At 42.7% G+C, this 15,139-nt stretch overlaps 1 protein-coding gene across 8 annotated transcripts in view; it reads left to right on the top strand.

Moving 5' to 3' along the window:
• The window catches only part of CALD1 (caldesmon 1), a 261,525-nt gene that overhangs the window by 139,412 nt on the left and 106,974 nt on the right, over positions 1–15,139 (top strand). For 7 of the 8 annotated variants that reach the window (XM_049893355.1, XM_049893354.1, XM_049893357.1 and 4 more), the window contains one exon: positions 1,432–1,543. In XM_049893355.1, coding sequence (XP_049749312.1) covers positions 1,473–1,543 — 71 coding nt within the window. In that variant the 5' untranslated portion in view covers positions 1,432–1,472. Of the gene's footprint in view, positions 1–465; positions 745–1,431; positions 1,544–15,139 lie in introns of those variants that run through there. The other variant, XM_049893356.1, reaches the window with a different exon arrangement.

The raw sequence follows: 15,139 nt of genomic DNA, 5'->3' as shown, positions 1-15,139 counted from the left end.
AAAGATAGAAAAACACATTAATGTTAAAAAACCCCAAATAAACATGCACTAAGATGGAATTTCTAAAGATTTAAAAGCAGTACCAATAATACCCTGGGGGATAAGAAAGAGGAGAAAATTCAAGAAAAGTATACTTTGGCTCTTTGGGGGCTTAGGCTTTATTTTTGTTTTTGTGGGTTTTTCTTAAGCAGTGGGCGGGGGGGTAGGTATCTTGAAAAACAGGCATTTGACCATTTATTCGAGAAGGTTTCTGACTTTGGCTTCAAAATCTAAGTTTTGCTTTTCTGCTCCTGCCGAAAACGATGCCATCAGGTGACGGTTCTGGGTTTTATACAGTTCCTTATAATTTAAAAAAATTTTTTTTACAGCGGGCAAATGGCCCGTCTTCTGTGCACAGAAAGGACTGGAAATTTTTTTCTTTTTTTTTTTTTTTTTGTGACTGAGTGCAGCAGAAAGTCTAGGATTGCAGAGGAAGTGAAGGGTTCCCGCTCCACGCAGGAAGCAATCTTGGAGCAGGCCTTAAATGCCAGATTCCAGGCCGAGTTTAACTAACCACTGACAGCTCTGTAAACAAAGCCAGGGCAGAAGGAGCCGGCTGCCCCTTCCCTGGGAGTCATTTGGGGCTTGGGGGCTGCAGGGGAATTCTGGAAGATTTGCCTCCATGGCACAGAAACGCAGGGGAGGAGGACTCCTCATTTGAAGAGCTGGAAAGATCTTTCTGGGATTAAAACCACCACGGACGAGGTAGGAAAGGGTAAAATGGATGGATTAGATTTGTAGAAAGAAAGAGCCGGGATTTTTGAGCTTGGGAAAACAGCTTGCTCAGAATTTGACTGTTTTTGCAAATGCTATTGGGATATGATGGCTGCGGTCTTTATTCTCATCCTAATGCTGATACTGTTTTAGGATATGCAAATTCTCCTGGGATTTTCATATTATTTTATTTCTGTCCTTTACTTTTCTCTGAGTTCCTGCGTACTTCTTTTCTCGCCATTTTTCCCCCCACTCTTGTTCTCTTTTCCTCTTTCTTTCTTCACTTTTTCCTCTTTCTTTCTTCACTTTTTCCTAACTTTTGTCTGTGGTTCTGCAAGTTACGAATAACCAAATCCTACAGCTCTCAGTGACTCCATTCATATTTTGGGTCTCAAAACCTCTCTTCTGAAGTCTTTATTTTTTTTTTTTAACTGCAATCCTGGGATCTTACTTATTTGTCTGTAATAGCTTCATGAGTGAGACTGAATTTAACACAGAAAGAACTTAGCTTGGGAGCGAGACATTGATCAATGGCTACTTTATCAGTCTTCGAAGGTGTTGTTTATAATTGGTAAAGAAAAACAGGAAAGGGGGGTGAAAATGTGTGGAGCTAAAGCGATTAACATGGGGGAGAGCCCACTACCTCATCTCTGATCTGGAGTCTCCCTCCCCCTTTAGGTCCAGACACTTCCTGGCCTCCCTAAACCTGAAACCACACCATGGATGACTTTGAACGTCGCAGAGAACTTAGGAGGCAAAAGCGGGAAGAGATGCGCCTGGAAGCAGAAAGGTAAGAACCTGGGTTGACAGATACTTGTATTCTGTTACTACGGAACGTCGGTTCCAGGCCTCAAAGACTAACGCTCCGAAGAACCAAATGCTTCTGTCCTGTACACTCAACTGTTTGCAAAAGTACTTAGGGAAAATTTTCCTAACTCCAAAGACTCTGAATTCTGCCTAAAAAAGAAAACAAACGTTAAGACGAAGGCTCAGAAAAAAAGAGAGATTGGAGAAGAATCGAATAGTTACATTTAATCGTTCATATTGGAATTTTTAAATGACAAAGGTAGTGTGTTCATAAAAGTTAGAAAAGTACTCCTCATATTGAAATGACAGGAAAATGCCAAATGTTGGATATTGAAGCCATTTAAGTAATGGGAATTTTCAGTCTGCAAAAATACAGGCAATGGCCCCCAGCTGGTTCTCAGGACAAATTTGTATCCTTATTAGAAAAGCAGGCAACCCAGGAATTGACATATTCAGGGTTAATAGCCAGCAGAATATGTGACTATAGGGTCCTGAGTCAGGTTGGAAGATGGTGTGTGCGGCCCCACATGGCGGTGACTTTGGGGGCAGCTTGGGGAAGTGTATGAACGATCGCACATAAGTGCATATTTAGAATATTCAGGCCTCAGGGCAAAGGTCAGTGGCATTTAATAAGGCTTAAATGAGATCTTCTTTTTCGAAAGCAGATTAGGCACTTACAGGAAGAAAAAATTGTGGAAAGACATCTTAAGATCAAATCAATTTTTCCTCTCAGTAATCCCAATGCACAGACGAAAAGGTGGAGGTAAGGGGACCCCTTAGGGATCCTGAAGTGTTGTTGTTGCTAGCTGCTGTTGAATAGGCCCCAATTCCTGGCGAAACAAAACCACACGCTGCCCAGCCGTGTTCCACCCCCATGATCGGTTGTGGATCAGACCGATGTGATCCATAAGGTTTTCATAGGCTGGTTTTTAACAGTAGATGGCCAAGCCTTTCTTCCTAGTCTGCCCTAGTCTGGAAGCTCCACTGGAGCCTGTTCAGCATCATAGCAACACACAAGCCTCCACTGACGAACAGGTGGTGGCTGTGCTTGAGGGGCACTGGCTGGGAATCGAACCTGTGTCTGCTTCTTGGAAGGCAAGAATTCCACCACTGCACCACCACTGTCTCCCCAGCCCCCATCCTGAAGGAGAACACTGGAAACCTGTATCTATAACAAAAAGTATGTTGGGCCTTATGCTCCACTTATTTGTATGGAGAATGTAAAAGAAGGTAAAATGGCTACCCTTGATTAACTTGGCCAAGTAGGCTTTCCTCATGGAATAGTTAAACACACAGGCACACACACTCAGCACAATGAGAGGCACCTTGGCTCTGTAGGTTAAAATCCCAGTTCTGCTACTTATGAGCTGCGTGGCCATGAGCGAGTGACTTCTATTTAAGCCAGAGTTTTCATATTTGTAAAATAGAATAACCACACAAGCTGTGTGGTTGTTGTGAAAATTAATGAAGAACTTCGTAAATGGCCCAGCCCAAGTTCTGGAACCTAGTAGACTTTCCATAAGTGGTACCTGTTATTATTACTATCAGCATTGTCATTAGCTAAACAAGTGAGAAACGATTTAGCAATATAGCCGAACTAAGCAGTAATTCCAAGAGAAAGACAGGCAGTCGTGATTTTGTGATGAGACAAGTCAAGAAAAGCTTCTTGGAGGTGAAGAGCCGTGAAGGACGTAAAGATGGTGATGAAGAGTGAAAGGGGGCCATCCAGGTGAGGGATAACAGCAGCAAAAGGCCAGAGGTGGAAACAGGAAGCCATGGCAAGAAGCCAGCTGAGTGTTGAAGGAAGGCTGAGCTGGGCTTGCACACCTTGGGTGTTTCCATTTCACATAAAGGCGTTGGACCAAGACTTAGCAGGGGCATTGTGTGTGATGCACACATGTTTGGAAAAGTCGTCATCCTCTAGTGGACTAGAGTGCGGGGTATCAGGCCTGGGATAGTCTTGAGCATATGGTAATGAGGGCAGAATCAGGGAGACAAATACAGAGATGAAGAAAGATCAAATAGGGGAATCATTGTGGAGGGAGAACTAGCAAGCCTTTTGGGAGAAGGAAAACTCCCAGACAATTCCAAAGAATGTGAGTCTAAGGAGCTGGATGGAAGGACTTTACATTGTCCCCCATGGGGAGGCTGGGAAGGTCCCATTTTTGGAAGTGGGAGGAAGGAGGAGTATTGAATTTCCTGTGCAAACCACATCCAAATGGAGATTTCCTGCAGGCATTTGGAGATAGACAGTCTCCATCATTGTTCAGAAAGGGAGAGAAACTGTTATCAGAAAAGTAAATCAGGGCCCACTCAGTATGGAGGTGGTAGGACAAACACTGAAGATGGATGGTAGCAAGTGACATTCTCAAGAAGGCAAGTGTAGAGAGAGGGAGGAGCCATAAAGATGGACTAGAAGCCATCAAAGGAGACAAAATGGGGAGACCCAGGGAGAATATAGGGCACCAATGCTTTGTGGACATGGAAGCCTTATAGGTAGTGCCCAGGCCAGCTGGACCATACCTCTCAATTTTTCCAATGATGTGTTATTTGGCCCCAAGTTCTCTGACAGTCTAGAAAGCAGCTTCTTCCAAGAAGTGTTTATTAAATACCAGCCAGGCTCCGGCATCTATGCTAGACATGGGGAAAGTAGTGGTGAGAAATAAGTAGACGTGGTTTCCGCCTTTAAGTACCTAACAGTAGACTAGGAAGTGTAGCAGGATTAGAACACAGGTCAGGTCCAAGTGGAGGAGCAGAGTTAGGGCTGGAGGGACCAGGAAGGAGGACATGAATATTGGGCATTGGGCTAGATCAGTGCCTTCAGCTTCCTAGCTCCAAGCTCCAAGCTTTCTATGTGAGAAGGCAGTCAGGGAGTCAGTGCGAAAGGCAGACGAGAACAAACGCGGTGTAATTAGAGTGAATAAGCCAGGTTCTTCAGAACCAGGACTTTGCCCAAGAATTTCCCACAGTTACATGGTCCATTCCTTCCAGTTTTCTGTCTTTTGTGGAAGGATTTGTCTTCCTTTCATGTCAGCCTGTAAAGGGACATAAACTGAGACAGCTCAGTTAAAAAAAAAAAAAAAAACCCATGGCCATCGAGTAGATTCTGACTCATAGCGACCCTTAATAACTGAGTTAGCTACCCTTAATAACTGAACTAAATGTGTCATACACAAATTCACCCTCACCGTGTTTGACTTACATTTCTGTCACTATCGTGTCTTCCGAGATAGTGTATTCCATCTGCTTTCTTTTTTTTGTTTGTTAGTTTTTGAAAGAAGCTCCTCCTTGTATTTGCACTAAGATTACCTTTCATATTTCAAGGTGAACCTTCTAGCTCTGTTTTTCTGGGATTTGTTGAGTCCATGTTCACCCTCCAGGCCGTTATAGAACTTGATGGTTTATGGGAATAGTGAGGTCAGGCTTTCTGGTCCAGCCAGCTTTGATGGGAAAGTGCAGGGCGTGTGCAGGAAACAGATGGTCCCGGGCTGTCTACACCCACAGTTTTGATCTGACAATAAAGGGCATGTGAGACCCTGGGCAAGTCCCTCTTCCTTTAGCTCTGGACCTTGGCTTCCTCCTCTGCAACAGGAGTGGGTGTTTTCTCTGGGGGATTGGTGGCAATTTTTACTTTCATTTTGCTTTTAGGATTATTGAAGTTTTTCTTTTTTTTACAATGATCACATATTACTTTATTTAAAGTCAGATAAAACGTAAGGCAACTTTTCATTTTGGGAAGAAGAATCCTCTGGTCCTACATAGCATGCCTGGGACCAGACTGGAGAAGGCCTAACTTTCCTTTGGATTTAGAAAACTAGAGGAAATAACTCAATCCAGATTTGGAGTGAAAGTGGAGTACATTAGCAAAAACGGAGCTGCTCCAAGGCTGCAGATTTCTTCATTCACTCGCCCAGTGAATTTTTATTGAGCATCTCCTTTGCTCCAGGAGTCCCTGGGTGGTGGGAATGGTCAAGTACTTGGTTACTAACCAAAATGTTGGCAGTTCGAATCTACCCAGGGGTGCCTCAGAAGAAAGGCCCAGAGACCTACTTCTCTAAGGCCACAGCCAGTGGAAATCCTATGGGGTGCAGTTCCACTCTGAAACACATGGGGTTGCTGTGAATCAGAATAAACTCAACAGCAACTGGTTTGGTTTTTGGTTACTTTGCTCCAAGCTCTGTTTTGGAAATTGGGAAGAGAGTGCTTACTACTAATAAGACTATACAAAACTAAGTGATGATCAAGAAACTTCATTTTTACATCCTCAACCATAAAGTAAAAACTAAACCTGTTGCCATTGAATTGATTCGGGCTCATAGTCACCCTACAGGACGGAGTAGAACTGCCCCACAGGGTTTCCAAGGCTGTAATCTTTACGGAAGTAGAGTGCCACATCTTTCTCCCATGGAGCAGCTGATGGGTTTGAACTGCCAACCTTTTGGTTAGCGACCAAGTGCTTAACCACTGCACCACCAGGGCTTTTTTATAAAAACGGTACTTACTGAAGACGACTGTGCCCTGTGTATGCTGTGCTGTTGTGTGCAGTGGGGAGAAGGAGCCCCACAGAAAAGAAGAGAAAGTCCATTAACTTTCTACCCCTTACCCCAAATGTTTTCCAGAAGAAAACGCCATGTTATTTTCATTGTCATTGCGCTTGATTAGCAGGTGCAGTCTTACTTTGCAATGGTAGATAATTTAAAGCTTATACTCTCACCAGATGTTATAACCACAAATTAAAATAAGCCACTTCTTAAATGCATTTTGTTCCTCAGAAATAGATCTTGTAAAAGGTTATTCCAAAAGTTAACTGCACAATTTTTACTGGGCTGGCTCTTTCGTACTTGGGACTGACACACACTCCCCACATCATGGCTGCCCCCTTGTATACAAACCTCATTCTGGTGGTTGTTCCCAATGCTGTGGAGTCGATTCTGACTCATAGTGACTCTATATCAAAAAAACCAAACCCACTGCCATCGAGTCAATTCTAACTCAGTGACCCTATAGGAGAGTAGAATTGCCCCAGAGTTTCCAAGGAGTGCCTGGTGGATTTAAACCACCAACCTTTTGGTTAGCAGCTACAGCTCTTAACCACTACACCACCACGGTTTCCAACAACTCAATAGGACAAAGTAGAGCTGCCCCATAGGGTTTCTAAGGCTGTAATCTTTACATAAGCAGACTTCCACATCTTTCTCCCACTGGGGGTTGTAGTCCAGTCCATTTCAAATCATCTAGATTTCCCTTGCCTAGGAACCTTATTGAAAACAGGCTGCTTCCTCCTGCCCCTGAGCCTGTGCAGCCCTTATGCTGTTCACCTTGGACTTGGCTTTCCCACTCTGAGTCCTTAAGATGAGGTCTATAGATTTGGTAAAAAGAAGGTAATGTATTCAGGCCTCAAAAAAACATTTATCAATTACTTCCAAAATAGAGGGTCCTGTGCCAAACCCTGGGGATCAGCAGTGAGCAGTACAGACATTGTCCCTCTAACCCTGAAGCCCAGGTCCTATGTGAATTAATAACTTTAAAGCAATCGTGGCCAAAAGGGGAAGAAAAAAAAAATCTCAATAGGCAGGATGAAATGAGCAGGTAATCAGAGAAAATCCTAAATGCATTGTTTCTAAGTAAAAAGACACTATGGCACAGTGGTAAGAGTTCAGCTGCCAACCAAAAGGTCAGCAGTTTGAATCCACCAGCTGCTCCTTGGAAACCCTATGGGGCAATTCTACTCCATCCTGTAGGGTTGCTATGAGTCGGAATTGACTCGAAGGCAATGGGTTTGGGTTTTTTGTTTTTCGTTGGTTTAAAGTAAACTATTATACGTTTGAGTCGATGACCTATTTGAACAAATCAATAAATTAGTTAGTTTTGCTATTTATTCTTTTCCACCTATCTGATGGGAATTTTAGGATAAAAAATTCATAGATTTTCGTGTTGGTCTTTCTGTCTCCATCCGTCTCTGCCTTTTTCTCCGTGGTTGTCAGTGCACCTTGCTGTCTGTACCCCGCAGCACCAGCTTCTTTATCAACACGTGGTCCACTTGTGACCATCTCTCCTCCCCTCCACACCGTCTACTTGGCACTAAGTACACACATGCTTTTGTGTCATCAGGGAATACGTACTCCTGGGAGGGGAAGAGGATACATTTCCCAAAGAGTCAAAACCCAGTTCTCTTTCTATTCAATAAGTGCAGAAGCTTTGGCCTTTTTTGTGTATCTGCCCAAGGAGGATGAATCACAGCATCAGAAATAGCTATGTCTAAATAGGATATGTTGTTGCTCTCTCCGACTCGTGACAACCCCATGTACAACAGAACAAGACACTGCCCAGTCCTGCACCATCTTCACAATCGTTGGTCTGCTCCAGCCCACTGTAGCGGCCACAGTGTGTTTCGAGTGCCTTCCAACCCAGGGAGCTCATCTTCCAGCACTATGCTAACGGTATTCTGTTGTGATCCGAAGGGTTTTCATTGGCTAATTTTTGGAAGTAGGTCACCAGGCCTTTCTTCCTAGTCTGTCTTAGTCTGGAAGCCCCACTGAAACCTGTCCTCCATGGGTGACCCCGCTGGTATTTGAAATACTGATGTCATAGCTTCCAGCCTCGTAGCAACACGCAGACCACCACAGTACGACAAACTGGCAGACAGGTGGTGGAATAGAACACATATGCTCTATAAAAATGAAGAAATGTCAGCAGACGCTAACGGTGGGAGGCAGTGTATGTCAGCAGTTAAGTGCACGGGCTATGGCATTAAGTAGCTGTGGTGTCAAATCCCTGCTCTGCCACTTACTAGCTATGTGACATTTCAAATTATTCAATCTTTCTAACCTTCTGTTTCCTCATCTGTAAAATGGGAGAAACAGTACTATCTACCTCCTTTACTTCTTCCACACCTCATAGGGTTTTTTGTGGGCGTAAACAAGGATAATACATGAAAGTATTAACACAGTGCTAATGATCTGTTGTTGTTAGGCGCCATCAAGTGTGTTCTGACTCATAGTGACCCTATGTACAACAGAACGAAACACTGCCCAGTCCTGCTCCATCTTCACAATCATTGTTATGCTTGAGCCCATGCTAACGATGTAGTGAACATAAAATAAACATCTTTATTAATTATGATCATTATCTGATTAGATTCTCCACAGCACAAAGAATCGAAGACACATTTTATACTTACGGTAAAACCAAACAAAATAAGAACACGGTGGTATTTTCTGTACTTCTCAGAAGACAGAGGAACCCTGGACAAGGTGAAGAGCAGGAAGCTTCTGCTGAGTGAGGACTTTTGAGTGGGAGACATTGGTAAGAAGGTCTGAGGAAGGCTTGTGTTGCCTCAGCTGGAAGATTTAACACCAAATCAAGTTATTCCTTTCAATTTCGCCAAAAGGCTTTTGAGCTTTGGTGTATCGCCTGAGAAACCTGCAGTGACGCTCTGCCCATGAAGAAATCTACAGCAGATGCGCCTTGCCCGGTGATGGGCCTGCTTTCACAGCCAACAGCTCTCTGACTTTTCAAGACGTGAACTCATGGCGTTCCCAGCACATGTGTGACACACCCAACGCGAGCTCTTCTTTCTGACCAGAAGAAAGGCCTCCATTGTAGAGTCGGGTTATCAGATTCAGAGGCTCACGGACAGAAATACAGGCAATGAAAGCACTCTGGCTGTTGTCATCATTCATCCGTGTTTATGGGCCTCTAAAATAGCCTGATAATTAGACATTTGAAAGTAAATATTTTTACTACGCTGGAAAAACAAGCAAGTTTTTAAAATCCACTGGGCCTATGTAGTCCCCTCCCAGGACTCAATGGCTGAATGTTTTTTTTACATAATTTAATAATGCAGTCAGTCAACAATTATAACACACACATGCACCACACACAATCACACATACACTGCACACACCATACACACACGCTTTATTCAAAATGCTTAGCATCAGGACATTGAAGTTTTAAAATAAAAAAAAAAATTTCAAATGGAATTTTTTATGATCTGGTAATCAGAAAATTATCTTCCCTTAGGAAGTTAAACAAAATAATCCTTTAAAACTGCCTAAGTCATTAAAAAAAAAAATTTTTTTTAAATCAATAAAATTTAATTTTTTTTTTTTTTTTTTTAATGATTTAGGCTAATTGTACTCAAAACTTCCCTTCAACTCTCTCAGAAAATCGATTGCTCCGGTAGGGGAAAAAGTTAAGATTGTTAACAAAAATTTTTACTTTTAAATTAGGTTTTTTTTCCAAGTTATTGGCTTGAAAGGGATTTTAAAATATAGCTGTAAGGTTTTCATATCTATTTAATATTGTTTAAAAAACAAACCTGTTGCCATCAAGTCCATTCTGACTCATAGCGACCCTATAGGACAGAACAGAACTGTCCCACAGGGTTTCCAAGGAGCAGCTGGTGGATTCAAACTGCCGACCTTTTGGTTAGGAGCTGAACTCTTAACCACTGCACCACCAGGGCTCCATTTTCCACCTAAGGGGTCATTAATTATTTATTTGTGCTCAGCCATGTGAAGAATAAAAACACACACTCACATCCTCCCTCTCTCCTCTCTCACACACTCACTCTAAGTTGTTGTTGTTGTTAGGTCCCATCAAGTCGGTTCTGACTCATAGCGACCCTATGTACAACAGAGTGAAACACTGCCCAGTCCTCCACCATCCTTACAATCGTTGTTATGCTTGAGTCCATTGTTGCAGCCACTGTGTCAATCCACCTCTTCGAGGGTCTTCCTCTTTTCCGCTGACACTGTACTTTACTAAGCATGATGTCCTTCTCCAGGGACTGATTCCTCCTGACAACGTATCCAAAGGATGTAAGACACAGTCTCGCCATCCTTGCTTCTAAGGACCATTCTGGTTGTACTTCTAAGACAGATTTGTTCATTCTCCTGGCAGTCCATGGTGTATTCAATATTCTTCGCCACCACCACAATTCAAAGGTGTTGATTCTTCTTCAGCCTTCCTTATTCATTGTCCAGCTTCCACTGACTCTGGGTAGACATTCTTTGTACCCCTGTCAATTCATGGTAAAGATGGTGTACTTTGACCAATCTCCATCCACCTGAAGATAACAGCCTGGGATACCCTATGGGGCAATTCTACTCTGTCGTATGGGGTGACTATGAGTTGGAATCTACTCGATGGCACACAATAACAGCAACAATAATTCCTTTGGTCCTAAAAATATACCACTTCATAGTGAATAGTGGAGCACCAGGAGCCCAGGATCTACCCATAGTGACACAAGTTCGAGACTACACCTAAACTTTTGGTGCCCAAACATTGAGAAACTAGACTGGTAAAGACCTCACATGCTTATCTGTAATTTCCTTCTCAGTTTGCAAGAAATATGGCATGTCACTATGCTTACAGACTAAAATAGCAGTGAATTTTTCTTTACAATCCCTATATGTGCCATTTAAAATGGGTTACTCTCAGTTACCTAGGAAAGGCAGGATGGTGTGGTAGTTAGACATGTGAGTGATGTAGTCTGATAGACCTGGGTTTGAATCCTAGCCCTGACACTTAGATGGTTGTTGTTAGATGCCATCAAGTTGATTTTGACTCATAGTAACACCATGTAACAGAGTAGAACTGCCCCACAGGCTTTTCCAGGCTGCGATCTTTACGGGAGCAGATCGCCAGGCCTTTCCCTATCGAAACCACTGGGTGGTTTCAAACCACCAATCTTTTGGTTAGTAGCTGAGCACTTAACTGTTCTGTCATCAGGGTTCCTTTTTAGTCGGATGACCCTGTGAAAATTGCTTAAACATCTCTTGCTTCTATGTCTTTATCTATAAAGATGGGGATAATTACATTTACCTCAAAGAGTTGTAAAGATTAAGTTAGAAATTGACACAGTACTGGCACAGCGTATGCTCAACAAATGTTAGAGATTATCATTACAGTCACATTAATGTTTCGGTAGGCCTTTAGCACAAACTGAGATATCACTGAGTATATGTATTTGAATTTTATCCATCTTTCAGTTCAATCATTATAATTTGCTGCATTCTTACGGCAAAGTTTTCCTGATACACTGACCTTGACGCTTGCTTAAATAAGGAAACGAGTTAAATCTTTTGTCTGCACTCAAGTCTACCACACAAATAGAATTGCTGTTTGAGGATTTCAAAATCATAGACATGTGGGTAGTTTCCTAATTTATTAATGATGTATCCTTTATTTTAAATATAGTAACTATAACATCACCCAGAATCTCACTTAAAAAAAAAAAAATTCAGTCAATTCAGCAAAAACAGTTCTCAAGTGGAAAAAAAAAAAATCGGCTGAATATTTTATTTAACATTAGGAAGAGAAACCTCCTAAAACATCCAAACTCATTGGCATCAACTTGATTCCAACTCATGGTGAACCCACGTGTTACTGAGTAGAACCGTTCCATAGTTTTTTTGTTTTGTTTTGTTTTGTTTTACTATACTTTTTAAGGAAGCAGATCACCAGGTCTTTCTTCCACAGCACTGCTGGGAGGGTTCGACCCCCAAACTTTTAGGCTAGTAGCCGAGTGCAAACCATCTGCACCACCCAGGAAGGGAAAATCAAAACCCAAGCCCGTTGCCGTTGAGTCATTTCTGACTCCTAGTGACCCTATAGAACAAAGTAGAATTGCCCCCATACGGTTTCCAAAGAGCTGCTGGCGGATTTGAACTGCCAACCTTTTTGGTTAGCAGCTGTAGCTCTTAACCACTGTGCCACCAGGGCCCCAGGAAGGGAAAGGAACATGATTTGTTTAGTACCAACACATGCCAACCACTAGGTGGTGCACTTTATGTACACTATCCCGTTTGATCATCAAACAAGACTATGACCTGGATACTATTATCCCCATTTTCCGGTTAAGGATTCAGACCCAGCTGTGGGTCTGAAAGGTTAAGTGACATGCTCAACTTCATATGGTTAGGGAGTGCCATCCAGCCCTGCCTGCCCCAAATCTCAAAACCTGTCCACTGTAACAAATTGACTAACAGAGCTTTTCATGCTTCAACTAGTTGTTTTGAGTGAAGGTTCTTATCTCTACAATGCCAACATAACTACCCGACATGGGGAAATGGTCTTCAAAGCAGACTACGTGAGGGCTATTGGGCCAAATTGAACTGTTCTTTATCCTTTTTCAGGTGAATTGCTTACATGTATAGACAAAGTCATTGTTTTGCTTCCCCTCAAAAAAAAAAAAAATCACCGTGTTATTCCCATTTGACAGAAAAATAGAAATGGAGATCAAGTTTTCCCCCTCCATCCAAAGACAGTTATTGGCATAACTGTTGTTGAGTTTTTGCTGGGTTTCTCTCAATAAGACAGTATCTACCACCAGAACAGGACATAGTCACGTCATCATTCATAACAGCTTATAGCTGTCACAGGCTTGTAGGTCATCTTCTGCAGGGGAATGTGACTTTCTCACTTTGGGACCACACGCTGCTTTGAGTCTGATGAAAGCTACGGACCCTCCTCCAAGAACAGTGCACGTGTGCACCCAAAACTTGGCATTTCCTTTTGGTGAGTCATGGACTCCATCTGCAGACCTCCTGGGGGCCCAGGAGATGTGGGTCAAAAATCCCTGATCTGATGAATTTTAAAGGCTGCATTTTACTTTATGAGGACACTCCTGTCTAGGGATGCTGACCTTCTGGAGATCACCCGGCTAAGGGAGAACCTGCTTCAAGAACCCTCACTTTGCTTGCATGGCGGGGGGCCCTGAATGAACAAACGTGTTTTTTAAATAACTGAGGAAGGAGAGGAATTTAAGGGCTCCTAAAAAAAAAAAAAATTTTTTTTTTACCCTGGTGGCATAGTTTTTAAGTGCTACATCTGCTAATCAAAAGGTCAGCAGTTGGAATCCACCAGGCGCTCCTTGGAAACTCTATGGGGCAGTTCTACTCTGTCCTATAGGGTCGCTGTTTTGGTTTACGCTGGTGGCGTAGTGGTTAAGTGCTACTGCTGCTAACCAAACGGTTGGCAGTTTGAACCTGCAAGGCAACTCCTTGGAAACTCTATGGGGCAGTTCTACTCATAAGGTCACTATGAATCAGAATCGACTTGACAGCAGTGGGTTTGGTTTTGTGGTACCGAAGGAGAAAGTAGCTGGGAAGTTCCTCAAAGGCACAGAATGGTAGACTGGGTAAAGCCTGCTGCTTTTGATTCCATCAGTATTTCCCCCTTTCGTGAGTCAAACTCTTTTACTTAAGTGATTGAACAACGTATTTTAAAGAAGAAGAAAGCAAGACTATTTACCCCTCTCTAGGGTTGCTATACAAATCCTGGTGGTGTAGTGGTTAAGGGATATGGCTGCTAACCAAAACGTTGGTAGTTTATATCTACCATGCGCTTCTTGGAAACCCTATGGGGCAGTTCTACTCTGTCCTGTAGGGTCACTATGAGTCGGAATCGACTCCATGGCAAGAGGTTAGTTTAGGTTAGGATTGCTATGAGTCGGAATCGACTCAAAGGCAATGGGTAGTTTAAGAAATAGATTACAAAAAAATGGAATAATGCCAATACCGTGAAGCCCCGTGTGCTCCTCCCCAATATATCCCCCTAAGAAATCACCACTATTTTGAATTCTGCATTATTTTCTTGTTTTCTTTATAATTTTACCACATACGAATAAATTCCTAAACACTGTTTTGCTCAGTTTTGCCTGTTTTTGAATTTTATATAAATGGAATCGTTATATATGTATGACTTGTTTTCATTTTATTCAGCAGTGTTTTTGAGGGCCATCCGTGCTGATGAGTATAATCTTTATTCATTCGTTATAGCAGTCCATTATGTGAGTGTAGTATAATTTATTTCTTCATCCTGCTACCAATGGGCATTTGGGATGTTTCCTGTTTTTGCTATGCCAAGAAGTGCTAGCATCGACATTTTTAAATATGTCTCTTTGTGACCGTATGTAAGAGTTTCTCTAGGGTATATACTTAGGGCCCTGGTGGTACAAGGGTTAAACACTAAGATGCTAACCGAAAAGTTGGCAGTTCAAACCTACCTAGCGGCTCTATGGGAGAAAGACTTGTCTATCTGCTTCGGTAAAGATTATAACCTAGAAAACCCCATGGGGCTGTTCTACTCCATCACATGGAGTCACTATGAGTTGGAATCGACTCGACGACACTTAACGACAACAGGACTGCTGAGGTGTCCATACTTGACTTAATAACTCACTAGAATGACTCACAAAACTCACAGAAAGTGCTTTGCTTGTGAGTACAGTTTTATTACAGGAAAAGGATACTAATGAAGAGGGGCATAGGGCGAGGCCTGGGAGGGCTCCCAACGTGGAGTTTCCATGTCTCAAAGGACCTGCTCTCCTCCCACATGCGTCGATGTCTGTCACCAACCATGAAGCCCATGGAGCCTTTATTGAGGCCTTGTTATGTAGACATGACTGATTGAATCTGCTCCTTCCTCCCCTGAGGCTGGCTGATATCATGAGGTAGTCTTTCTGGCCTAGACTGCTGCTCACCTGAGTGACCTCATTGACATGAACCATCAGGTATGGTCTAGATGCCTTATCAAATATACTTCAGTCACTGGGGAAATTCCAAGG

This window comes from Elephas maximus, chromosome 8 (assembly GCF_024166365.1).
Source record: "Elephas maximus indicus isolate mEleMax1 chromosome 8, mEleMax1 primary haplotype, whole genome shotgun sequence".
Taxonomy (NCBI): domain Eukaryota; kingdom Metazoa; phylum Chordata; class Mammalia; order Proboscidea; family Elephantidae; genus Elephas; species Elephas maximus.
This window is presented reverse-complemented; position numbering and strand designations above follow the sequence as displayed.